Here is a 26,044-nt window from a genome sequence, read left to right as displayed (position 1 = left end):
AGCTGGCGATGGGATAAACTGTAAAACGACCTCACTATTGCTTAGGTAAACCACAGCAGGAATATCCTTGCACCCCAAACAGGTTGCACTTGGTTGTGTCTTTGATGTAAGCTGCCCCTGTACAAGCAGTGGAAGGCAGCAAGCCCTCTAGCTGGTCTTTGTGGCACCTTTTCATCTACATCGGTCTGTTTGAGCAACTTCTGCCCTTGGGTGTGCTTTGGCAGAGGTTTTGCAATGCTAAGTGGGATTTGCTTAATTCTGGCAGAGTTTCAAGTGTAAGGAACCCGACGTCACAGGAGCATCGTCTGTTGCTGGATCCGGTTCCTCTTGTTTTCCCTCACATCTGCCCCTTTCCTTGCTAATTTGTTATATTTAATGGTAAACACTTTTCAACATGACAGATCCCAAGCTCTGGAGATGGGAAATGCTCATGGAAGAGGCATCAAAGCATGGTTCTGTGTTTATTGAGATGAAGTATTCATTACTGTACAGTCAGGAGCTCTCTCCTGGCTGACATTGCCAAAGCAGTTTAACCTCAAGGAGGAAAGGAGGTGGCTCAGCTGTAGAGGGGATGTTTTAAGGAACCTACTTGTACAAGCTGCAGCATCACACTGAATGGGGGGTGGTGCAGCAGCATCCTTATCACTTGATTGTGAATCCCATTCTGGCTCTTCCTACCCTGCTGGTAGGCAGGAGGGTGTATATCCCCCTTTATGCCTCTTCCCACAGAGCTCATCCTGCCCACAACGAGTTAGGGGGAACTCCATGCTAGCGTCTGCAATGCCCCCTGGATGTGCAGCGGTACTGGACAAGATGTCTTCCTTCATTCCCAGAAATCAGAATGTAATCTGCAATGTCCAATGTAAAACCTGTCCAGTTTGGGGTTTTCCTGTTGTTCTGGTTTTGGTTTCTGCATTGAGCAGTATGTTGCAAGCTGACCTCAGTTGTTCCAAGGGTCTCTTCCCAGTGGTTTGCCAGGACGTAATCATGAATGAGAGTATTTTTGTATCGATCCTAGGTTGTGTGTTTAACATTCCATCCCTGTCAGATATGTACAAATGTATGTAATAAATCTTTTGAAGCACAGCTTCCTTCACACTTCCAGCTGATTTATGTTGCGAGGGAGAGAGGCATCCCTGTGAGGGGGCTCTGCTTCACGTCTGTGCTGCAGACAGCGCCGAAGCAGAGGAGGGGAAAGCAATGCCTGGGGTGTACATGGAGAAGCAAGGTGCTGTGTGCCTCCCTGCAGCCCCTCTGGGCCAGCCCCCGGCTCTGCTCAGAGCCCCCTTCCCTCTCCATGTATCCAGCAAACCCGGGTCTGTGGATCCGTGCATCTGGTGGCTGTGTCCCACCGGGCTGGCCCGGGCAGAGCAGAGCTGATGGAACCGCTGTTGTGCCCGGGTGGCTGGAGGAGAGGAGTTCCTGGTTGGTGTCCTCTGGGGATCCTCAGCAGAGGCGATGGCCTTCGAGGTGAGCATCAGTTAAAGCTGCCAGGCCTGGGGGTGGGAGACTCAAGGGTGGTTTAGAAAGGGAGGAGAAGGGGGTGTCAAACAGCCCTTTCTCATCACCAAGGGCCTGGCACCACGCTAGCTCCATACACTCCTCTGTTTCCTCTGCCCCAGCTTCCTCCCAGAACGCTTCAGTTTCATCTTTCAAGCTGACTCCCAGCCGGTGTAACCACGGATTTCCTACCAGCGCTCTCATCTGTCCCTAAAGAGCTGGGAGGAGGCTCCTGCAGGGATGTGTTGCTGGAGGGGGGAGTCTCTGCCCACAGCCACCGGGGGGCTAAAAGTGAGGTAGGAATGGGAGCACAGCCACCATGTGCTACTGAGGACACACAGGTGCTGGATGGTGCATGGGGTAAGTCTGCTTGCGGGGAGAAAGGGGTGCTTTTACTTCCCCTGCAGAGCTGTGGGAAAGGGGTTCATTCTCCAGGCAGGAAATGTTGTTCCTCATGTCCATGTGGTCCATATGTGTCAACCCAGCCACCCGCTTCTCCCAGCCAGGCTGGGAATAGCTGCTGGTGGAGTGGGATGAGGGGATTTACGGCACAGGTTGTTCTGAGGCTGGGGGTCTGTCCGTCCTTGCTCCACTTCTGGGAGTGGCTGAGGGTAGCTGAGCCCGTTGCTGGGGCTCGGTGACAGTCACGACCCTCACAGCTTCCTCTGCAGGAGATGCTAATTTTAATGCATGAATTATTCAAGCCTGCACCGGGAGACAGTTGGATGTAATTACTGAGGAACGTGTTCGTATCTCTCGCTGGTGTAACTTCCACCCCCCTTCCCTGGTCGCCTTCTGGGAAGCCTGAATTCTTTCACTGCCAGTAATTCCCGTGTTTTTCTCCTCAATCTGGAGCCATATCACGGAAGCAAATGGTAATTACTTAGAGCCACGTTTGGCTTTGCATCGTGGAAATCTGCTGGAAATCGTTCTGGTTCGGTAGGTACAGGATTTCATCTGTGCAGTTTATAGTGGCATCTCTTGGTTCTCTGCCCTGGGATGCTTGCCTTGTCCTGGGGGGTGATCGAGGCAGCAGCGCCTGCCCCAGGCTGTCCCTGGGGGCTGTCAGTGCGGGATGGTGATGCTGCTCCTGAGCGTGCCTCTGGCCAGGCTGCTGCTTGGTACAGCAGCTGGTCCGGGCTGGCTTCTGGATGCTGCATTGCTATTAGCAGGAAGGGAGGAAAACACAGAGCCTGCAGCAGAGAGCAAGGAGGGAGGGAGGGGAGAGTCCCCTGCAGCAGCTGGAGCTCAATGGGGGTGTTTTATCACTGGCTTTTGAATGCCTGTGCTGCAAGGTCTCATTCTCCTTCTTGAGGCTACAAGACCCAAGCGCTGGAGCCTGCTGATCTCTGTGAGCAACCCTGGGGTGTCTGCAGCTGAGCAGGTTCCCAGCTCCATCCCACCCTGCAGGGAGAGGGGTCCAAAGCCACACAAGGCCCCAGAGGACACCGCTTGCAAGGTGCTGCACAGTCACCTCCTGGCCAGGCTGCCTCTGGACAAGGAGCCTCAGCAACAGCCAAGCGAGACAGTGCTCTCCAGCCTTCACTTAATGCAGCATCTGTTTCACAAGGGGATGAGATCAGGGATGTGCAGGGGCAGGGAGGAGGGTTCCACATCAATAATTGCTCAGAGCCCACCCTCAGCTGACGCAGGATGAGTCACTGCTCGTAAAGGCCCCAGCACAGAGGAGGCAGGTACTAAGAGCACGGGGATGGGTCCTCAGCTGAGCTCGGTGGAAGCTGCAGGTGCTCGGTCCCCATCTGCTCCGTTATTTCTTGAGCTATGCTTTTGCCCTGCCCTGCTCTTCCTTTTCACCCTGGTTACAGACTGCTTTGAACACACCTTTGAATTTCAACAAAGGCATCCCTCCCCTTCCCATCCTAGTTGCTGCTTTAAGATGGAAAACACCAAACCTCTGCCTGAGCTCAGTCAGGCTGTGTCACCAAGGAGCACAACCACCATGGGACCATGCAGCAGTGGGGTCTCCTCACCCACTGCCTGCCTCAGCAGACCTGGGTGGCTCTTAAAAGGCACAGTTTTCCTCTTCACAAGCCACCCAGGCAGGATTATCCTCACCTAAACTCAGGATTAGGGAGCCTGGCAGGTAACAGGAGCGTGAACACTCCACAGCTTCATTTGCTCTGGGCTGCGAGGTCTGAGTCTCCTGGGCTGTCCCCAGGTTCTGGGTGGCACCAGTAACTGCACAGAGCTTGCACCATCCAAATGGAAGTGATGGACCTCCTGCAGGCAGCATGGCAGCCACGTGTCCCTAAGAGACTGGGAAGAAGCAGGTAAGTAGAGTATTTCCCTTGCTGCCCCTAACTGGGTTGGCACTGCTGCTGGAAAGGTCCCTTGTGGACAGTGGCAGCTCCTCACCTGCAGCCAGAATTAGTTGGGCTGTCACAGTCCTGTCTTGATTTAGCTTGATGGGGCTTCAGCAAAGCATCCCTCACAGGCGGTCTGGCCAGTGCTTTAAAAAGCTCTTTATAATTGCACTGGACAAGTAGAAAAACCAAAGCTGTGTACAGAGGAGCCCTCAGCAAACGGCAAGTCTTAAAGAGGGTTGTCTCTGAGTAAACAAGGCTCTCACTGCAGATGTGCTGCTCCGCTGGGCTCTACAAATGGTCTGGTAAGACTAGGAAGGATGAATTCTAGCCCCAAATGCTGTGCCAATAGACAAGGTGGATCAATACACAAGGTATGCCAATAGACAAGGTGTACCAATAGACAAGGAAGCTCCAGCTGCTCCCCAGGTGTGATTTCCGAAGCTGTGATGTGCTGCATGAAGCAGCCTCTGCCCTGGCTGAGCTGGGAGCACTGTGAAGCCCCTCAGCCTTGTCAGTGCCAGACTGAGCTGTGCTCACAGCCCAGAACCACCTCTGAACCAAGGGGCTGCAGTTGGCACAGTCACTGGCACCATAAACAGTGCCAAACCCTGTCCATGTAAAGCTGGGATCACCAACTGCCACTGCTTGCTCTGAGCAAGGCTGTGTTTAGCTGCTGCAGCCATGTAGATGCTCTTGTCCCCGAACACTGCCCTGGGTGCCTGGCTTGGCATGTACCAGGATTTACAACAGGGTTGAGGTGGTTGTGCTACAAATAGCTCCAGAGGCTGCCCTAAACCAAAATAAGGGGCAGAAGTGTCTGCACTTGGTAGCGTGGAAGGAGCTGTTAGGGGCACTTTGTGCTGCTTTAGTTTATTGGTAAAGTGAAGGCAAGGGTTGGAGTTTTAAACTGTATTTTTCTACCTAGAAAATGAGCAAATAATTCAGTGATTAGAGCAGAGTGCCCTCCAACACAGGCAAGTGACAGTGCTGGTGAAAGCCCTTCCCTCTGTAAAGGCAGCTTGGTAGAACAGGAATGACGTTTTGTGTCATGGGTGTCTGGTTTGTTAGAGCTGCTGTAAAGGCCTTGCTTTGGCAGATGTCTGAGCAGCTGGAATCCAGCTCATCTGTAACCATATGCCCTTTTGTTTCAGTAAGCAAATGGCCCAGGTGCAGAAATGGTTCAGGTTAGCTGAGTGTCCTCTGGTGTGGTCTAAAGGCCTCATCTGTCTCCCTGTGAAACATCAGTGCTGATCCCATGGACAGGGAGGAAGAGGCACTGGGAAGTGATGGGCAGTGAGCTGGTTTTCTGTAAACTGCAGGTTTTCTGGGGAGCTTTATGAATAGTTTAAAATGTGTTACAGAGCTGAAGGAAGAGAAACAGGGACAGGGAAGTGCCTGCTGCCTTGTAGGAACTGGAGGAATTCTGACCCGCAAAGCAAGCCTTTATTGATGTTTTGTTTCATGGGGCAGATGGGAAGGTGAGGGCTCCTTGGTGTGGCATTTTAACTGGAGATTCTTCTTCCAGCCTACCAAGGTTTTGTGGGTTAGTCAGCAACTGGAGAACTGCTTCTCAAAGTAACATGGGATAGGGGGAGGTAACAATTGTACCTCCTTTGCAAACTGGCTTCTTTTAAGGGCATCTAAAGTTATGCTCCCCAATTATTGGGGGAGGATAATGTTTTCTTGCTGGTCCTTATCATTGCTACCTGTCCTTTGCGTTGCATTTTCCACCCATTCAAGCACAGAATAAAAGCTTCCCAAGCAAATCTCACTCCTTCTCTGTGCTTACATGTTGCTAAGAGAAGGGATTTCTGTTTGACACAATTGATTTTCAATCATCCTTTCTCCCCACTGAAGCTAGGCAACTTCATATTGGTGTATTGCCCACCAGCATGGTGTCTAGGCCCCGAGCCAAGGCAATGAACAGCCTGCTAATTAATTTGCCTCCAGACCCCCTCCCCAGAACAAACACTGTGGAAAACAGGAGGTAGCAGTTTCTGTGCAGTCCTCAGGAAGCATTCAGCAAGTGTTTTACTGCCAAGTTTATGTTTTACAGTGATGGCAATAAGGATTTCTGGTTGTATAGAAGAAAACGTATTAGCTTCAGTACAGAAAAGGCTACTGAAAGTAATCTGAGCCTGATGGATCAATTTCTTCCCCCAAAATAAGCAGTGTCTACCATGCTGTCTGAGGTCAGTGCGGAAATACAGGCCTAATTTCTAGGCAGGAGCAGGTATTCATGTTGAAAACATTGATACCATTCAACCATTATAGATAGATTCTGTTTCCAGTAAAGCTGTTCATTTTCAGTTATGCAGCAGATAATACTGTGAGCTCACGGAGTTTGTGCATTTGCACCCTTTTTTGCATATATATATGTGTGTGTATATATTTATCTATATAAATAAGTTAGGGAATATATACATCAGTGTACAGAATAAACCTAAACCTCAGTTACCAAAATGCATACACCTGCCAGTGGATTTGGTCTGGTAACACTTTGCATTTCACCTTCAAAGCACCATACAGACATTAATTATTTACCCAGCAGCTTCCCACTCACCAAAAGGATTCAGAATAACAGGCAGGGTAAAGGATGGAGGTGAGGGAGTGCAGCACAGCCATAAAAAGGCAGCTAATGGTGTATCTCTCTCCTGCCATGAGCACTGCAGATTTATGCCTTTATAAACCCTGCAGCCCAAGTGTAGGAGTAACCTTTGTAACGCAAAGCTTGTCGACATGGAGAAGTCCTCATTCAAAAGCAAATGATCCGTTCTTCATCTTCAAAAGCTTTGGCCTCTTCTTGGCTTATGAGGTTCCCATTCAGACTGGAGGGGAAAAATAAAAGGGATGTGAGAGTAAGGTAGTGACCATTGCCCATCTAATTGTGTGTGTATATACATATATATATATATATATATATGTATTTCCAAGGCTTTGGAGCAGAGATTGCAGGTTTACAAGCCAGATGAGCTGCGTGCTGCTCCTGGGCACACAGCTGGGAACTGGCCTCAGACTGGCAGGAACATGTATGAATAACAGGGCTTCATCTTCAGAAATAAAACTGACCCAAGACCTAAACTTCACTGAACTGAAATGGGTGTCAGATACTCAGCTGTTTGCATTTCAGCAAGCAGCAGGTAGCTGACTTAAGGTTCTTACCATGCAGTGAGCTAGTTTTAAGAAACTGAAATAGTCTTCAGAGCATCTTGTGTCTTCCATAACAACATGGGAAGAAAACTCTTTAAGTACTTGGGCATTAATAAGGTGAAAAGATTTAAGGCCAAAATTTTCAAGTCTGGCATCACCAAGTTAATCTACACCCCTGGAACCGAGCAGCCTGGGTAAGAGCTGAGATGTGTTAAGCCATTTAGACTGAGGGAATTCTTGGGGTTATTGAACACCTCTGAAAATTCAGGCAAGAATCAAGAGGCAGATTTCAGTCTGAAGGTTCAGAACGATTCAAGTGGAACTTGATGCCTCGTCTGTAGGCGAAACCTGACAGTGGCCTCTGAAAAAAGCATCTCTTCCGCATCCCCAGGGACCCCACTAGTCAGATACTGAGTCATCATCTTCCTAAGCAAGAATTCAGTGTCCTTGCCCTAAAACAAATATGTATCTTTAAAAATGAATTTCATGTTCAATAATACAGCAGTGGTGCTAAACCCAGCCCTCTCCTACTGACTTCTGAGCTCCCTGAGGTGAGGGCAGGAATGTGGGATTTGGCTTTGTGCCTGCCAGTGCACATGCGTGACTCTGTGATGCCCACCTAATCTACAAGCAAATGTTACAGAAAGTTAATCTTCTTGTAGCTTAGCACTTTGAGCGTGCTTGGAGCACTGCCCACAGGAAATCCATGCACAAATTCCATGAAGCACGTTTGTAATGCTAATTAAACAGAACCGTCTCCTGCTTGTTGGGAGTTAGCTCCTGAAAAGCATGAACATGGTCCAAGGTTTAAAGATGAATCAGAACAAGCAGGACTTGGTCTATGAATTCGGGCCCAAGTTCTGCAAACGCACACATTGTGTGCATCAGTGGTACAGACAGATGTGAACTCACAAAACTGCATGACACTCGTAACACACAGGGAAGGGTTTCAGTGACAGAGGCTTTTTACCTGTCTGAAACCCACTGCTGGGACTACAACCCCTGCCTCGCATAAACTTGCTCTGAGTTTTTTAGGGTGGAAAGAAGCAATGCCAAAAGCGTTTTAAAGGGAGAGTTTACAAAGTGAGCCTTTGAGGAAGGGATCTTTACCAGATTTCTTTAATAGCTGTGTTCTCCTTGAGAGCTTCGCTGAGGTACTTCACCCCTTTGGCTGTAATCTGATTCTGGATAAGCCTAAAAAGAAAGCACTTCATGTCAAACTAACATACAGACTAGTTTACAGCACGTGCACAACCTACACACAACTGCCTGTTTGCCACACCACAACGGGTGTGATTCCTGCCTGTGAGGATGGCACACAGTGTTGGTCGAACACCCCACGTGCACTTCCAGAAACAGAGCTCAGGGTATTAGTCTTTTCCTTTTAATCTTGCTTGTGGTTGCATTCCACAAATGCTGAGTTTAATTACATAGCTGACAAATTCCTGCTAAGAACCTTTCACTGCTGGTATATTTGGACTCTCTGAGACACACAAACCTCTTAGCGCTGGTTTCTTATGAAGAGTGCTTTGAGACATAAGTGATGTACAGACAATTCTGGGTACAGAATCTGTGTATGCACAGTGATTTAGCAGTTATGATCTGCTCCTGTCTTGGTTATCAGATCAGCAAGACCTCTGAAAGAATGAGGCACTGAATTTGACTCTGGTGTGAGTAGGTGCAAGTCCCAGAGAAGCCACCTTAGCAGCTACAACATAGGTCCTATCTGAGCTGAGGGACAGAAACGATACAAGACTCAAGTAGCACAGCTGATGGGAGCAATAGGTAACTCCTACACTGCAGACTGCAGACCATCCCCTAGCTAAAACAAAGCTCTCTCATCTGCATGAGTATAAAAATACTCATCCCCCTAGCCTTAAGTCAACACTCACCTTTCAGACTGCCATGGTGTGTGCCCTATAGCTATTCCTCTCCATGTGACCGACTGCATGAATCCCACGGGATTCAGGAAAATTGGAATGAATTGAACAATCCCTTAGTGGGGGAGAGAGAAGGAAGCAGGGAGGCATTCCCATTAAAGGACTTTCTGCATTTGGTAAATTAATCAAAATGCAAAGGGATCCAGTAGATGCTTTCAGTTACCTTTAACTGTGCCTCAGGTCCAACTATCTCTATGGGTCACTATTTTCTGGAGGTACCCACTGATATAACCAACAAATTAGGATACAAATTTGCCTACTGGCAGAAACCCCAAGCCCTGGTAAAGGCATGTACCTAAGGTTACTAGGCCTCCTTTGGATGGGAAAGGTTTTAATATGAATTCAAACCAAATTGCTCAGCGAAATGTATCTGCAGCTCTGCACAAACAAGTCAAGCTCTTCCCATCCCTTTTTGTTTTCAGGGTGATGGGCAGCAGAGCTTCTACTGGTTTCAGAAGAGGCTACAAGTACATGGCACCTCTGACCTCTGAAATCAATCAGTAGTTTGAAAGTTACCAGGACCCATAAACAGCTTCAACCTGTGCCTGTATGAAAGCAGGTTCAAAACACCAGACAGCAGCTTTATTAACTTTCCATTATAACTGTCTACAACCAGTCAGCTGCATCCAGACCATACACAGAAAGCTTACTGTGACCTACATAGATTTGGAAGGTGAAGCTTTAATGCAGTGACTGCCAAAGAGCCTGTGCTTCTGTGGAATGTAACTTACCACAAATGCACCAGTTTCTTGTTGACCTTCAGCATCTCTGCAAAACTCATTGCTGCCTCATCATCCAACTCATTTTTAGTCAACCTAAAGGGGAGAGAAAATGTTCACTTAGGATGTTATCATTATTTTTCAGCCCCCTGCATTACCAGCTTGTCTCTGACTTAGCTTTAGACAGCCAAAGGGGGGTGTGGTGTTCTTGCCCTGAGCAATTTCTAAAGTCTGGACACAAAGAGATGCTGAAGAGAAGCCCTGGAGGTAAAAGAAACAGGAGTATCAGGTCTTAGAGCAATGTCCTGATGATGTTCTAGTGGCTAAAAGGTGGATGAGGTGTAGCAGAAAAATACAGAGAGGTAGAGACCACACTGAAGAGGTGCAAAAACTGACTTCATATCATGGAAGTGGGAGAAGATGGGGAAAGCCAGATGGAGGGAGCAGAGCGAAGCATGACACTGGAACATTGGAATGTGGGCTAGAGGACAAGCACTGCTGATCCATTACTCATGTCCCCATTATTCCAAAGGGATACATCTTACAGCTTGCTGGTAGTGAAAGCATAGCACATGAGGGGAGGAAGAGAAGGAGGTAGGGAGAGTAGGAGGAAGCAATGGGATTGAAGGAAATAAATTAGGCTGCATCTTTCTATGGAGAAAGAGGAGGAGGAGAAGCAGACCACACTGTCAATTACCAGAAGATTTCCACAGAGTTGTTGTGTTGCATAGCTTCAGCAATGCTTTTGCCTCCTTCTGTTGTGATGCCATTGAATGCAAGACTAGGAAGTAAAGATACAAGTGTGTAAGAAACGGCATCACGTGGCCCTTCTACTACCAAATACTAGTGCGTATCCTGGATGATCTGTTTCCCAGTTGTACAGTTCAGCACCTGGGTGTTTCAAAGGCCCACATACTTTGTGAACCAGCAAGTCCTTATGACTGTCACAAGTGAGAACAGTTCACAGGCTGCAGCATGAGTGCAGGTCTGTCATGCAGGCCATAAGGCTTGCTGTCAGCAAGTTGTACTCTGGGGACTGAGAGCAGAGCTGCACCCAGTGGTTTTGAGAGCAAAGGCTTTTAACAAGGACAAAGACTTGTGCTTAGCAGTACATGGGTTTTTACATGGCTTTGTCATCCCAAGTCCTGATATGAATAGAGCATATTGTCCTTTAAGTCCTTCAGACACCTGAATATCTCATTATTCTTCCAAACATAACCCCTTCTGTTGTGCAGGGAGAGATTTTGCTTTCCATTACAAACCACAAATATTTCTTAGTCTGCCCTTCATTCTTTGAATAGACATTGGCAAAATCATCCAGTTAAAATTATGTTCCAGGCTCTGAGAGTTCAAAAATCATTCCCCCCCCCCCCAAAAGCCAGCCCAGAACCTGAAAATAATGCAACATCTCAAAAAGAGGAGAAAAGGGACATCAAGTAGGGCAATGGCACAAATATACGTTAGCACAAGTCTCTCCTAGCTTCAGCTGAAATTAGATATTCTCAGTCCATCATGACTGAGCCTAAAAATGACAAATATGCTGAAGTAAACTGATGTAGTAAGGACTATCTTCCCTTAATCCTCTCATAATGGTACCACTGGTGCTAACTATGAATCCAAGTCATGAAGCAAGGTTAACCACTGGAAGGTAAGAAATGAACCCAAGAGCCAAGTACACTGCAGAGCAGAGGCTTCACCCTGCACAGGTGCCCCCAAAACCTAGGTCTAACAGCACAGTTACCCCTCCTTATTGTTGCAAACACATTCGTCAGCAGATTTTGATTCTCAGATGAGAATCACTCAGCTCTGGTTCAGGTTCACAATGTTTCCTTTCAAGTCTGATGCGTCTGGATGGATCCTGCCATTATGGGAAGATGGCTATTTCAGAGAGCTTTGACGTTTAAATAGATCTAGGTCACTGCATCTGTTCAGCTTTTAATTTTTTAAGCCCGACTCTCCACTCACAGAAAGGAAGACAAGGCACCAGCTCCAAAATCCCTGTATCTGAAGCGGCAGCAATAAGCTCTCCAGAGATCCCGAACTCCCCAGTGCCATGTGCCACCTTGTGGGGAAACCAAAGAGGCTTGTCTGCTCCCTCACAGTGGAGGCCAGTGGAACTGGGAAACAAACTGAAACGATCACCATGAACCAGCTGTGTGGATGGACTCCAAAACAGCAGCAGATGCTACAATATGCATCTTTAAATCCCTAGCCAGCACTTGAAAGTCTGGCAGGGGATGGGCTATTTCACACTGCTGTGCTACCAGCTTCACCCATGGCTTCCAGAAGGCTGGCTTGAGATGAATTGCTGAACTCCAGTAAGAACTACATCTCATCAGCACTGAATGTGGGGGGTCTTAGCATTACTGCAGTCATGATGAGCCTGATGATCCTCAATTTAAGAATGCCCCAGTCCTTAGCCAATATCTCCTCAAAATTACTTTGGTGAAAGTACTGTTACACCTTCACAACAGAAGCTGTTAGCATTGAGCCCACTGGGATCCTGATTCTATGACAGCTGGTGTATCCTTCTGCTAATGCTCCCAGATCAAAATGGCACCCACTGCCCATGTGCTTTCCCAAATGCCAGCAACTCTGTGCAGCACAAGGGGAGGAGGTGCAAACAGAGGAAAGGATGCCAGCCCTGAAATAGTCTTAACTTGCTTAACGGCTTCACAGGGCTTTTTGATTCAATCTGGCCTCCTGCTTCCACCAGGAGCCTGTTGGTTACACAGAGAAGGCTGCAATACCAGATGGCATTCCAAGCTAACACTTGGTAGGAAGAATCATTGCTTCAAAGCACAATGGGACAACTGGCACTACAATGAGCTGCCCAGCTCTGATGGTGCTTTACCTTACGTTTGTTAACCTGGGGTGGTTCCTCAGGGCCTCTGCAAATGCCTTTGCTCCTTCGTCTCCAACTTGATTACCCCACATCCTGGTGAAGAGAGGAAACCATGAGATAGGAGGTGTGCTGCCCTAGTGCCCCATGGCATTGCATTCTCCCCTTTTCCCTCCCCTACCCACTGATGACTTCATAGTCTTTCAGGCTTGTGAGAAACCTGGAAGGTACCTCCTGGCTGAGCCAGACATGTTCCACTCCCTGCACAACACACCAGCAGCCTCTGCTGACTCATCAGCACCCTAAGGCTACAGCACAGAAGCAGCTCTAGGAGACAGCCTGCTGCTGGAGAAGTGCTTTTGGGATCACCTTGCTGCATTGGGCAAACCCTCTGCAGCCCTGCATCGTTATGGGGTAAAGGAGTCTTGTGGTCCTCTACAGTGAGCTGCTGTGAGAAACAGACCAAGTCCTAAATCCTACCATTGCCCTGCTCAGTGTTTCTTCCCCCTCTCAAGCTTCCCTCCTCCTTTAGAATAGTCACAGCTCCTTCAGTGTTATACCCCAATGGTATCTCCTGTCACCAGTGGCCAAGAGAAAAGGGGTAATCAGAATCTCACGGGGACAGTATGACCCTGGGCTCTTCCACGCATCTGTAAGGAATAGTATTTCCAATGGCAAAACAATCCTTGGTAACACAAAGGGTTAAGGGAAGGTAACGTGGTAAAAGCTGCAGAGATTTGGACAACATCTAATAGCAGTATCTGGTAAAATCTTTTCTGTGCAGACCAACCGCTTTGACAACTCACCCTATATTATGAGGTTTGAACGAGCCTCTGCTGAGGTAATAAGGGTTTTTTTTCCAGGGATCATGGCTTGATGACTCAGAGCCACACTCAGCTTGATGGGTAATTAGTTGGCAGCTCTTATCAAATCAATTGAGCTGTGTGGTATCTAAACAAATCCACTTCCAGTAAGTTCCCCAGAATTTCCTTGTCCTTGACAGTTTGTTATGTAAATGCTGAATAGATCTGTTTAAACATTACTGTCCAAGCCATCCTAAATCCATTTGGAGAGATCGTTTCCTCCACAGGAGAAAATAGGAGTCCTTCACTGAAATTACAGCACGTACAGCACAGCAGACCCAGCTATGCGATAATGGAAGTGTGCCTGCTGGTGACTATATTTGTGAAATGTTGTAGAACAACAAAACTAAAAGCCCAGATCTGACTGTTCAAATCTGATTTTCCTATTTCAGGTGTTTCTGTGACATTCACAATGGCCAAAAAGGTTTTAATTCCATGTATTTGAGTGTTTGATTCTGAAAGATATGTTCTCCTGTAGGGTGGAAGGAGAAACTGAGTTGCCAGGGGCAGGGGGGATAGATTAAAATATAAATGAAATCCTAAAGTCTAGCACCACTCCTGAGAAAGTGGTCAGGGACTAAGGGTTTATTTGAGTACATTCAGACCTCTCTCCAATAACAGCAGAGTCTCCAGTTAGGGACTAGGGAGAAAGATGATGGGAATTCTATTTTATTCTCTCACAACTTTATCAGGACTTGATGCAGAAGGTTTGACAACTGTAACACTGACACTCCATAATGAGGTACATTATCAATAGTCACAATACCGCCCAGACTTCACAATGACCAAGTATCTCTACAAAAGCTGTGTTGCCATAAGGAAAGTGGCTATCTTTACATACTCTCCTCTTGCTAGTTTGTACCTCCTTTAAGTTTCTGTCAGAGCAGGGACAAAACAAAACCCAAACCAAACATTATGTGAACTGGAGAACAATAAAGCAGCTCTCCTTCTCCCTCTGAGTGGAAAACATGACTATACTTCTGCATTGGTTTGTTCTAAAGCCACCACGGGGGGGGGGAAGGAATAGCAGGAGAGAAGGCAAGACTAAAAGAAGGAATCCTACAGATGCATTGCTAAGATCAAGCCCTGAGCTGTGCTCCTTAGCACTGAACTTACCCAATTTCAAACATTGTCTTGCTCTTCTGGATGGCCTGGGCAAGGCACTTCCCTCCTTCACTGGTTATCTTGTTCGCTCCTATTCTGCACAAAAAACATGAATTGATGAGGTGCATCACTTACAACTGTACAGTTATTAGAACACCACCTCCGAAAGCAATACAAGTATTTAATGCTGATTAATTCTGAAGGCTAGCTGCAGTTATCAAAGGTTAACCTAGAGTAAAAAAATACCACAGTCATTTAACCTTTGATTAAAATACATAATTTTATGCTGTCTTTTACATACTTTGCATGTCAGCCCTCCAAACCGAAGTATTACAGTAGAATCTTGCATTTGGTGCTCAGTATGTCAGAAATGAGCTTTAGGAACCAATCCTCAAGACAAGGACCTCTGCCTAGTTTTTAATACAGTTCATAATATCAGCAGTTGGTACAGAGCACATGAATTACAATGCAGAGTGTTTCATGATGCCATAGGAAACAGAGTACCTGTATCTCTGGGGTAACTATGCACCCTGAAAATAACCATCTTCCAAAAGGCTTTCTTGTGAAAGGTAGATGAAATAAGCAAGGCACTGTGTCAAAGCAGTGAAAGAAACAAAGTGCTCTTTGGTTTCAAAACTCCACAAATATTTCAAATGGAAAAGGTGTGGCTACTGGGGGGGTTTCAGAACTGGACCACAACCCAAGAGTCCCTGGCTCCTGGTTTCTACATTCATACCAAGTACAGCTGACGTTGCTGTAGTTACATTTACTTTCTGCTATGGTCACAATTACACCATTGGTTAATGATCAGATTGACCTTTATGTCAAACTAGTGTTGTGCATGGCCAGATACTCTTACCTGGGGAAGTTCCAGGAATTAAACGGAACAACTCACCAAGTGAATTCTGGGAATTCCAGAGCTGAAGTATGACACCAGCACAGCCTGACTCCAATGGCTCATAAAAGACAAGATATAAAGCAGCTTGGTACTAAATCCAAGTGAATTTGCCTATTGCAAGGGGCAGCAAGATTCATGCACCACTGGCCTCACTCAGGTGCTCAGACTGAATTAGGTAAAGAACAGGTCTCATACTCTCTTTCTGCTTGTTCCTATATTCTAGTACAGACTTTCAATCATAGAATCATAGTATAGTTTGGGTTGGGACTTTCAAAGGTCATCTGGTCAAACTCCCTTGCAGTGAGCAGGGTTTCTTGCTACCATTCACTGCCAGATGACTGTGAAATCAGATACAACTTCAATCTAAGTTATATGTTACTTGAATCATAATTTTTGCCCTTTTCCCACTCTCCCTCCTCTTTCAAGTTGCATTAATTAAGATACTGTAGAAAAAGAAAGGAAAAAAATCCAACATACTTCACGTATTCAAGGCTTGAACACTCCTCAATTAGTTTTGCAACGTATTTGGCTCCAACATCAGTGATTTGATTGTTGTATAAGCTTAAAGAAAAATCACATTGGTAAAAACAGGTTATTCCTGCTGTTAATATTTACAACCTGAATGCTCTATAAGAACACATAGCATCTGTCTTTTTTGTATGCCTTTGTACACATCCACAGTTACTTGCATTTCTATTTTTATATACAATTAATATTGTGAAGGGCTAGATATAAAATACAAGGAGACCAGACTCCAAATCATGGGAAAATAGATACTACATAAATTTTAATAAACGGTCTCTCCAGGCAAACAAGAAGAGAAAACAGCAGAAGAATGTATTTTTGGTCTTTTAAAAGTCATAAAATCCCCTTGCAAATATTACTGAAGATCAGATACCTGAGCAGATGTACTTGCATTAGGGCACTGGAGGAAAAAGGCAGTTCTTCCTATTCATATTTACCTTCAAAAAGTCATTTTTATGTAGCTACTTAACCAAGAAGCAGGGAGTCAGAGCTAACATGCTTTCCAGCTTCAACTTGATTAAGAACTAATTAAGATTAAAGAAATTGGTACCATGAATATTATGCCTTTAAACTGTATGGTTCTGATACTAGTCTCTACCAAGCTGTATCTGCTTTGCACAGTTGAAATAAATCAGTTTACAGCAGAGCAAACAGAAGGCTCTAGCTATGAAGCTCACACTCTTGCTTGTGCTCTGTCTCTCCGCCCTCCACAGCTAGCATAAGGCTTTAGGCATAAAACCAGCATGCCCACAGAGTTCAGTAACCTGACAGTGGTCTGCAGTGTGTTATAGAAGGGCTTGCTGTCAGTGGAAGGCCACCCTGTGGTGCAGTGCAATGGGAGAGGAAGCTGTGGGCCTTTTCCCAAGTGAACTGTTAAGGACAGCAGCTGAGTCATTTCTGACACAAAATGCTGCTTTGCATGTGTTCAGTAAACGAGGAGGTAGCTGTGGTTTCCACCCCACCTTTGCAGTGTCAGTACTGTCAGCATGCCACTTTTATTTTCTAGTATCAGTATCTAGTGTTTTGCTCCCAGCTGGTACATACCCCAAGAAAGACACAATCTGGTACTTGGAGAGTTCTTCATACAAGATCCTTACTCCATGATCTGTAACCTGATTTACACTGAGCCTGGAATGAAAGGAACAAAAAGAAAGTTTGAATCGATACAGATTACAAGTGTTCATCACTCATGAGTTAATGAACAGCTCTATGCGTAGAGGTCTTCAATACTTCAACAGGCCCTTATGCCATATATTAAAGGCCATTATGGGAAACATGAGCTCAGTTTCATACAGCTCACTTCAAAACCAAGAGAAAACAAAAAGCCCCAAATCTCCAAGGTAATGCTCTAGAAGCTGTCTGCAGAGCTGAAAACAATAAAATGGAGTTAAATCAGAACCCAGAAACAATCACCTCATCCTCCTCCCATGCTTACTGTGACTGCAAGGAAGGAATTCTGCTTGACACCCTACCAAAACCAAGCTTTCCTAACTCCTCTTCCTGCAACCTTCTCTCCGAGTACCTAGTGAAATCCAGGCACCTTAGAAGTCACCACACATTCAGGCTTCCCTGAATAAAGGCTGAGAAAAGTCCTGGCCATGCAATCCCATGGGTATCCTAGATGTTTCTAATTTTATTGTACCAACTAGATATGAAACAAATCAATGTCAGTCATTCACAGAATAAAAGTACTTCTTTTCATGGGTTTATTTCTTTGGGGGCTCTTTTCCTTCTTGTGTTGGTTTGATTTTAGCTTCTCTAGCTTTTTCACCTTGCCTAAATGGGCAGGCTCCCAGGAAGCATTCAAATTGTGATGAATCACATTTTTCTGGGTAAAGCTGTCCCTGTAAAAACATTCTGACCAGCTTTAGTTTCTACACAAACTCTGAAGTTCAGCATTCACAGCTGAGAGCCCCTTATTACCAAAAGCCTCCCTGGCTATTGCCGGTTAGTAACTTGGTTGCTTTAGAATGCACTAGCACACAGGAGAAATCAGGGCTGATTTCTACAGACCAGAACAGTCTGCTTCTTTGAAAGGGATGGTTAAGCTGTTAGAAACAACATTTCCTGATTTGGAGAAATTCCTCATTAGAAATCAAAGTCCTAACATCAGAAGAGCCATAAAGACAAAAAGGCAGCCTAACAGACTGGTTTGGTGCTGGGGATGGTGTTAATATCACAATGTGGATGGGCATGATCATATGATAGAGATAAAGAATGAAAGTCTTTCATTTTCTTCTATGTTTGTCTTACATACTTCAGCATTTTCCCCCAGGTTTCCTTACTGCTTTCTCTTGGGAGGTCAGTTGATTTGCAACTAACTGGAAAAAGTGTCACTTGTTCTGATTTAGTCCTAGAGGAAAACAAGCCAACCATGAAGAATAAATCCATTTATAAAAGCAAACAAGCAAAAACCAAACAATCCTATCCCCCCCCAACAAACTCATGAGGCTGAAAGAGCTTTAATATATTTGAAGTTCCTGCTCCTCTGCACCTAAACCTTTGGACAAATAAGGTATACCTACATGGCACAACCTCAAAGGACTACAGGTGGAACAATGTGGCTTGTGATGTTAGAGGTGGAGTTAGTTCTCTGTGATCACCAGCCATGTCCTCTCTCCACATCACCTCAGGGAAACACCACATCTAAAGACATCAGCTACATCCTTCATGGAGTACTGCATGTTAGCTTTTATTCTGTGAAAGCCAGACATCTTGGAAAGATGTAAAAGCAAGAAATTCAGAGCTTTTGATCAAGGGTTATTGTGAACAGCAGATCCTCTCTTACCCCATATGAGCAAGGACAAAGACAGGCTCAGGCAATCTTGAGGTAATGGAGGAAGCACTTCTGTTTCTTTTCCCTTATGCACTTTCTCCCATAAAAATCCTCTTTTGAGAAAAAACAATTTGAGGTGGAGCTAACTGAACCTACAGGTTTAAACAGTCCTGGCTTCTAAGGACTTCTTATCACCCTTTCCATTTGGGTTTCCAAAATCACAGCTTGTCCCTGCTCCTGAACAAAGAGTTCAGAAAATACGACACTTTCATTTCCAGAAGCAGTGAGAATCCTCATCCTTCTCCACTTTTGAGATCAATTCCTCCAGCCCAGCGGCTTGTGTAACAAACCAAGGGTAAGCAAAGACCTGCTTGCACAGACTCCCACCTGATCACTGCAAGCTTGCTGAAACAAGGCAGCAGCTGTTTCACTCCGTAGTCATTGATGTTGTTGTTGTCCAGATCCAGAGCCAGGCGCTTTTGAAAGTGATGCACAACAAAGGAAATAGCACTGCAGTCAGCAGAGTAGGCATTGCAGTATGTGAGCTTGATGTAATTGGCGTGCATGCGTTTGGCAGCCAACTTCCCCACTTTCTCGCTCTGAGTCTCGTAGAGGCACCTCAGCATCCAAACAAAGTTGGGTTGGACCTGGATCTGATTGTACTGTGGAAGCCTGGACCGAGTGAGGCCTTTCAGGTGGGATTTCATGCTCTCCCCAAAGTATGTGATGAGTATCTTTCTCTTCCTCTTAATGACTGCAGGCAAAACCAAATGTCTGAAGAGCTTCTGCTTGGATCTAGAAAGCAGGCCACAAAGAAACAGGTTGGTAAAATGAAAGTGTTCATTATTTCGGAAAGGATCCTCCCCTGCTAGTTGTTTCTTCAGCCAAGGAATACGAAGGCAAGTAGGCTGGACAGTCTCAGTGGAGGAGCACTCATTGAAAAACCGAAGTAACTCCTTGGCACTCACTTTCTCTTCAATAACCAGGAACAAAGCTGCGAAAAAACACTGAAGGGTTAGGTGCAAGAACTCGTAAGTAAACTGATCGTCACAGCCACTGTAACCTTTAACTGTCCTGAGAAAGCCCAATTGCAAATCTCCTTCAGAGATGTTCACTGATGAGACCTCCTCCTGTTCAAAGATAAAGAAAGAGTTCTCCATCCCCTTGTATGCCATTTTACCCAAAGCCAGAAGAGTTTCCTTTCGTGATTTGAACACCTCTGCTTGGCTCCTGGTGTTGTTCTTCAGCAAACTTGTTTTCACAGACCGGTTCAGATGGACTTCAATCATGAGCAAAAACACATCTGTCAACGTAACAGAACAGCCTGGAAGCTCGTGGCTGTCAAACATGGAATGGAAGTGTTCATAGCATTTAAAAATAATCCAACAAAATAAAGGCACTGTACACAAACTGCAGAGATTGGGGTTAGCTTCCAGCTGGTTCAGTACCAGTGTTCGCTGCCCCTCATCTTTGAAAAACATAGCAGTGTAGTCCTTCAGGTTATTGCTGGAGAAACCACGAAGCAACACTTTCTTTCTAATGATGTTTCTTTGGATTTCAGTTCCTGTCCTCGCTGTAAGAACTTTCTTGGATCCCTTAAGCAGCTTTCCTCTGAGAAGGCTTACCAGCAGCACCAGGGGGTGGACGGCTTCACTGGGTGAACACATCTCGGGCATGCCACTGAGATCAAAACTGGAATATATCTCATCAAAGCCATCAAATGTGAAAAGAACTGTATGAGGGAATTGCAAGATGTGATGGAACACCTCTGTGGGATCCTGGTCTGGGTAGCAATTATATTTGAAGAGTAGGTCTTTCAAACATATGGCTTCATCTTCCTTAAAGCAACTGAACATCCTGCATCGGAAACGGAAGAAAAATTTGGCCCCTATGTCCAATTCTTTTCTGGCCCAAAGGCTTTGTATCTTTTGCAGCAAGATGGACTTTCCAATTCCTGCATCACCGAAGACATAAATAGTCTCTCCATCTTCATTAATTAGACCAACTGTGTCATCAAAAAGGGCTTCTAATTGATGCACTTGGCCTAGACTCTCATTGGTAAAACTGACCAGCTCCATAATACTGTTGGAGTAGATTTCTTCCAATAGCATCTCTTCCCTCTGAGCATACGACATAACAAACTTGGAGTCCCGTCCCAGTTCATATCTGAGTTTCTGGCAATACCTGCTAACTAAAAAGACAGTGAACTATTATTAAAAAGAGTATTATTAAAAGCTTATGTATACAATGAGCCACCTCTTTGGGAACTGAGAGGTGTAATAAGCAAATGTAATTCTAATGTAAAATAGGTTCTTTGGCAGATTACTTCTATTTGTGCTGCCATTATCACTATCTTGGGAAATTCAGGTGCTAATGAAAGGTAATGTGTGAGCCACCATTTCTTGAAAGCTAATATTGACACTGCATTGGTTTAAGGGGCTGCCATCTTTCAGTTGAGACTCAAAGCCAAGACCCTGACACTTTGTTAGGCTGTTTTACTCTCTGCAAATCTTGTTGGTCACTGTTTAGTTTTGGCATCTGTCTTTTCACTATTCATATTCTACCTGAGAGATCTATCAAGAAGGTGGTTATTCTTTCCTAAGTTGTTTGTTAATTTTTATTACTGTAAATAGAAGGCATGCATTTTAGAAACCAGGTGCCAAGCATTTCAAAAGATCTTTTTTTTTTTACACATTGGTTTGTGTTCTTACTGCAACCGAAACTTTGCTTCAGATGGGGCAAAATAATTCTTGTATTTATATAGTATGAAAAAACCTCTGAAGAAGAAAACATTTATTTCTGCAATACTTTAACTCTGACTTTTGGTCTAATTTGTTTAGGATCACAGAATAATTCAGGCTGGAGGGAACTTCAGGAGGTCTCCAGACCTACTTCCTGCTTAGAGCAGGGTTATTTACAAGAACAGATGAGGTTACTCTGGGCTTTATCAAGTTGGCTCTTGAAAACATCTAAGTATGGAAACTGCACAGCCTCTCTGGGCAACCTGCCTCATTGCTTGACTGTCCTCATCCTGAAATACTGGCTATTCCATTGGCAACACATCACAGTGTTGCTAATAAATTGTAGTAGAGGCCCAGAAAATCACTACAGCTGGCACAAGACGGTTATGCCGTTATGCTACATATCCACAAACAAATGCAGAAAGAATTTGAGTTCAGCAAAGCAGGATGTAATATATCAATGTGACTGACTGTTGTGTCATACAGTGTGCCTTTTAATTATCTGGTTACCACAGCATGCACTGGCTGTGCTTGCCTAGACTCCCACTTTCATGCCACCTGGTTAGACCTTCCTACATAGCAAGATAGTTCTAAGGGAAGGAGTATAGACGCATGGCCTTACCTGGATCTGTATTTACCACAGGTTTACTACAAATACTCTCTGAAGGCTCATAACCTATTTCATCCAGCCAAGGCTGAAGTTCATAGTAAGCATCAGTGACTTTCTGCAGGACACAGATGAAATATTCTGAAACTTCTTCTCCCTTGCTTTGAACCAAGTCTAGAATCTTGCGAACCTGAAGAAACACCACATGAAAGATCGTTGATACACAGCATTTTATCAGTTACACTTGTGGATTACTTTACTTTCTGAACTGGAAAATCCAAATGGGTGCTTCAACCATGTGAATTCAAAATCTAGCTCTGAAGTTGAACCATCACAAACCTCACTTGCTATTTGTATTTGGATGTTGCAAGAAAATTGGCTCTGCAAGTTAAGGACTGAACTTTTAGCTAGATCATATGCTAACCAGAAACAAAATGAATAAATACTGCTCCTCAAGAGGGGACCCAAAGGGCTTCCTCAGCTTGACTAGATAGTATATTTTAAATCCCATGTGGGTTAAAATTAAAAAAGGGTGGTTTCCCAGCGCCCTAAATTCACCCTCTGGTTTCTAAATACTCCAGTCACATTTAGATGTACCTCAGGATCCAGCCAGATCCAGAGCAGGATAGGCAGATGTCTCTCTGGACCTTAATGCAGACCCCAAAACCTATAACCCTTCCTTCTAACACAGCAGCTCAATTCTGCAGGTTCTCTCAGTACAATGCACTTGCTGCCTGCAACATTTACCAAAACTAATGGCTATGAGGCAGTGGCTGGAGAAGTTCAAGACCAAGCCTTACCTCTGAAGGCAAGGCAGAGCGAGATGTTTGTGCAACTAGGACAGGGCAACCCCAGTACAAAACCCTCTGCAAAACACAGCAATCATCTGGGGATCCATTTTGAATGTCTGGATCCTCTTGCTAGACATTAATGGAGAATTCAGTTCATCCATTCATAATGAAGAATGTCCAGTTCTAAATTAGACAAAGTGTTTAGAGAGACTGTGGTCTCTTGTGAGCTTAAAGCAGGGCAAGGAACATGCAGCCCAGCATAAACACAGTATTTTTTTCCAATTTGTATGCTCTAAAAAGCAACGTTATGCCTTCCAGAGAGGCTTCCCCAGAGTCCAATTCACTTAAACTACTGTGGCCTGCTGTCTCTGCTTAGACTCCTGATGCATGGCCTCCCCCTCAGCTTTGTTACAACAATCCTGTATATTATGCTGAACAATAAGAAATGCAGATGATTATACAGCGTGCATTTATTCAGCTCTGACCCTATACACAGAGTGAGCACTGTGTCACCATTTCAACTTGCCAGCAAGAATGATTATTTCATGAAAATCTGTACTGTTAGTGAAGTCCAAGGTCTTTGAATGTTTTATGGCTCTGTGACACTATTCTGAAGCTGCATGACTGCTTTTTCAGGGAAAGAAATTAGGGATTTGTTTTAAGCGATGATGCAAAGAGCAGCTGTGCACATGTGATAATTTTCTCCTATCAAAAGACCAGGAAATGATTTTTGCTGCTTATGTCCAAAGACAAATCAAGAACCCAAATGTGCCACGATGTATCAGTTTTCCATATAGACATTTACAATGTACATAGGTGTTTAAAGAGAAGGGAGGGTGTGCACATGGACAATCATTAAGCTTAAAATATTTCCAGCTCTCCTCCTCTAAAGCAGGATGATGTCCCATAGCATCCTTGCAATGCTCTGCACAGTAACGAAGGCTTGCATGTAGCAAGCTGTGCTCTAACAGCTACCGTGGCCATGTCTTACCAGAGGACAAAGCTGCAGCTACTGGAGACAGAGCAGCAGTTATCACCCTGCTCATTCTGACAGCTGCCAACGGGCATCACAAGCAGTGCCAACCATGCTGTAAAGAGATGTGCTGGGAATCCCTGTCCAGAAGGAATGGGGTGAGGAAATTCCAATATAAGAAAGATTAGAAAAGACACTAGGCATGAAATTGCCAGATAAACCCATAAACCCCAGTGATAAACTGAAAGCAAGAAAAGGTTTACCCTGGCTAGTGCAATAAAAAGATTACCTTATCTGCTTGAGTTGGAAATTGGACGACAATCTCTGCATCTTCAGTGGAGAAGTAGTCATTCTCAATCAAGTTGTCAATCAAACACTGCGTGTTTCGGATTCTACTGACCAGGAGTTCTCTGTATACCTTCAGCAAAGCAATGAAGGATGGAGGACTTGCTCCTTGAGGTTTTTCCACAGAAATCTCCAAGTTAGCACAAAGCTGGCCTTCCATAGTTGAGAGAGCAAGAAGCTGATCCACCTAGCTTCATCACTGTCCATGTGCAGTGAGGAGTCACCTTGGAGTTAACTTTGGGGAAACACGCAATCTGTCCTTCAAGTTACCAAGCCTGTAAAGAATAATTGCATAGAACCTCAATTTAAACCTTATCCTATGAAGATACAGCCTTCAATTTGCCATAAAAAAATACTAGTAAGTTCTGTGTAATATCATGGCCAACTTCAGTAAGAGGTTTCTTCCTCAGGTAGTTCCATTTATTTGTTCAGGCTTTGGAAAAGAAAGTATCTACAGCAGGCAGTATCCCTTCTGTACCAGCACTTCACTGTAGCTTGCCTCAAACACCAATGCTAGCATCCGCTTTACTAACTGCATATTCTTAGTGCATAATTTAGTATTTTTTATTAGCTTTGCATGTTTCAATAGCAAAGCAGGGCATCTGTCCAAATATATTTGGGCACGGAAGTAAATGGAATAAAATTGTATTTCATAGCAATTAATTTGGTAGGGGGGATTAATGTCTACCAGCAGTTCACTTTGCTTTTTCTGCATTACAACAACAGACTCTGTATAAAGTGTTGCCAATACATTATCTGTCCCTGTAAGTGAGGCCTTGTGAAATCTTGACACAGTTTTAGCTAAACTAGGAAAAAGCATTTAGCTTCAGGACAGAAGGTTTGAGAGGCAGTAGTGAGACTGTGGGAAAACCACTGATCAGATGTTTCTGATGCGAAGGCCAAGAGTAAAATGATGCTAACAGTGAAAACTACGCTGCTGATTTCAGAGCTAATACACCATTTAGGGCACAGGGCACTTCACACCTTCTAAAGCTATTCGTTCAGACAGCATGTAAAGCAGGGAAAATACAATTGCATGGGTTTAGTTTGGTTAATCTTATCAAATTCAAGAGAGTAGCCATAAAAGTTAAAAACAGTTTTTCAGAATCTGAAAAGTAACTGTGGTACTGAAAGAACTGAAATTAGGTGACTGCAAATATACAAGATCCCATCTATTGATTCACACAAAAAACACGGACCTTGCCTTGAGCAGGAACTGCACAGAATAACTGAATTCACAGACTGTTTCCCCATGTGATGAACTAGATCTGGAAGATGGCATCACAGTTCCTATCCACTACCGGACTGGGCATCCAATCACCTCCATCTTCTTAAAGGGAAGAGACTGCACCCAGTGCAGCTTGTAATGAAGATATCAGTTTAAAGCCTGTGCAAACACTTAGGCTTGAACACCTCACCTCAGCCCCTGTATATACACCTAGAGACACAACGTGACCACTAACTGGCAGCTACGGGATCAGGAAACCCTCTCACTGCTATAGAGATGTTGTTTAGAAACCATACTCTTCAGCATGAATGCTCTCTCCTTGTCTATAAATACATATGCTGTGTATGCTCTGGTTTTCTACACCAGCTCTTGGGAGCTCTTTGTAGATGGCCATTTATTCCCCTTTTTTTTTTTACAAGGCATAAAGAAATAGGGATTGGGATCAGACTGGTCCGCTCTCTATTGCATTACTAAAGTTGTTTTGGTTTAATTGCAGTTAATACATCAGGCATGAAGTTATATTGTAATTATAATCCAACAATAAGTTAATTTAGGTGTGAAACTTGCACATACAATTTCCCATGCAAAAAGCAGGTTTTTGCAAGATCAGAACTGAATCACCACCACATAGACAATGAGAATTTGCATGATGAACACAAATTACTGGCACCATCCAGTAACAGGTAAAATGCGCTGCTTTCAGCAGGACAAGGGT

At 44.7% G+C, this 26,044-nt stretch overlaps 1 protein-coding gene and 1 long non-coding RNA gene across 5 annotated transcripts; one reads left to right on the top strand and one right to left on the bottom strand.

Annotated features, from left to right (window-relative positions):
• The first annotated feature begins 2,334 nt into the window (after positions 1–2,334).
• On the top strand, positions 2,335–9,654 carry LOC133222961 (uncharacterized). Of its 2 annotated transcripts, none has more exons than XR_009728423.1 (6): positions 2,335–2,439; positions 4,979–5,120; positions 5,884–6,019; positions 8,602–8,762; positions 8,901–9,033; positions 9,534–9,654. It is a non-coding gene; the product is annotated as an uncharacterized LOC133222961 (long non-coding RNA). The 2 variants fall into 2 exon arrangements; XR_009728424.1 differs by having other exon boundaries at positions 8,877–9,033.
• NOD1 (nucleotide binding oligomerization domain containing 1) lies at positions 5,928–25,020 on the bottom strand. 3 transcript variants are annotated; one of them, XM_061373179.1, is made up of 12 exons: positions 24,046–25,011; positions 22,008–22,182; positions 19,825–20,835; positions 19,032–19,638; positions 16,913–16,996; positions 15,821–15,904; positions 14,458–14,541; positions 12,491–12,574; positions 10,334–10,417; positions 9,649–9,732; positions 8,088–8,171; positions 5,928–6,655 (listed from the first exon to the last, which is right to left on the bottom strand). In XM_061373179.1, exons 1-12 carry the CDS (start codon positions 24,259–24,261, stop codon positions 6,583–6,585), a joined length of 2,670 nt encoding a protein of 889 aa, XP_061229163.1. In that variant the 5' UTR covers positions 24,262–25,011; the 3' UTR covers positions 5,928–6,582. The 3 variants fall into 3 exon arrangements, with proteins under 3 accessions (XP_061229163.1, XP_061229162.1, XP_061229161.1); XM_061373177.1 differs by having other exon boundaries at positions 5,929–6,655; positions 19,032–20,835; positions 24,046–25,005; XM_061373178.1 differs by lacking the exon at positions 12,491–12,574 and having other exon boundaries at positions 19,032–20,835; positions 24,046–25,020.
• Between the last annotated feature and the right edge of the window lie 1,024 nt (positions 25,021–26,044).

This window comes from Neopsephotus bourkii, unplaced genomic scaffold (assembly GCF_033783945.1).
Source record: "Neopsephotus bourkii isolate Nb327-2 ecotype Australia unplaced genomic scaffold, CSIRO-AGI_Nbou_v1 NB_1629, whole genome shotgun sequence".
Lineage (NCBI taxonomy): Eukaryota > Metazoa > Chordata > Aves > Psittaciformes > Psittacidae > Neopsephotus > Neopsephotus bourkii.
Note: the sequence above shows the minus strand (reverse complement) of the source record. Positions and strands in the feature narration are given on the sequence as shown.

Bases quoted from the DNA above. Each gene is read 5' to 3' on its own strand.
- NOD1 (XM_061373177.1), bottom strand. From the start codon at position 24,261: ATGGAAGGCCAGCTTTGTGCTAACTTGGAGATTTCTGTGGAAAAACCT. The intron at 10,418-12,490 runs GTAAAGCACCAT...TTTACTTCCTAG, and splicing joins CCCAGGTTAACAAACGTAAG to TCTTGCATTCAATGGCATCA. The intron at 9,733-10,333 runs GTAATTGACAGT...TCTCCCCTTTAG, and splicing joins AACTCTGTGGAAATCTTCTG to GTTGACTAAAAATGAGTTGG.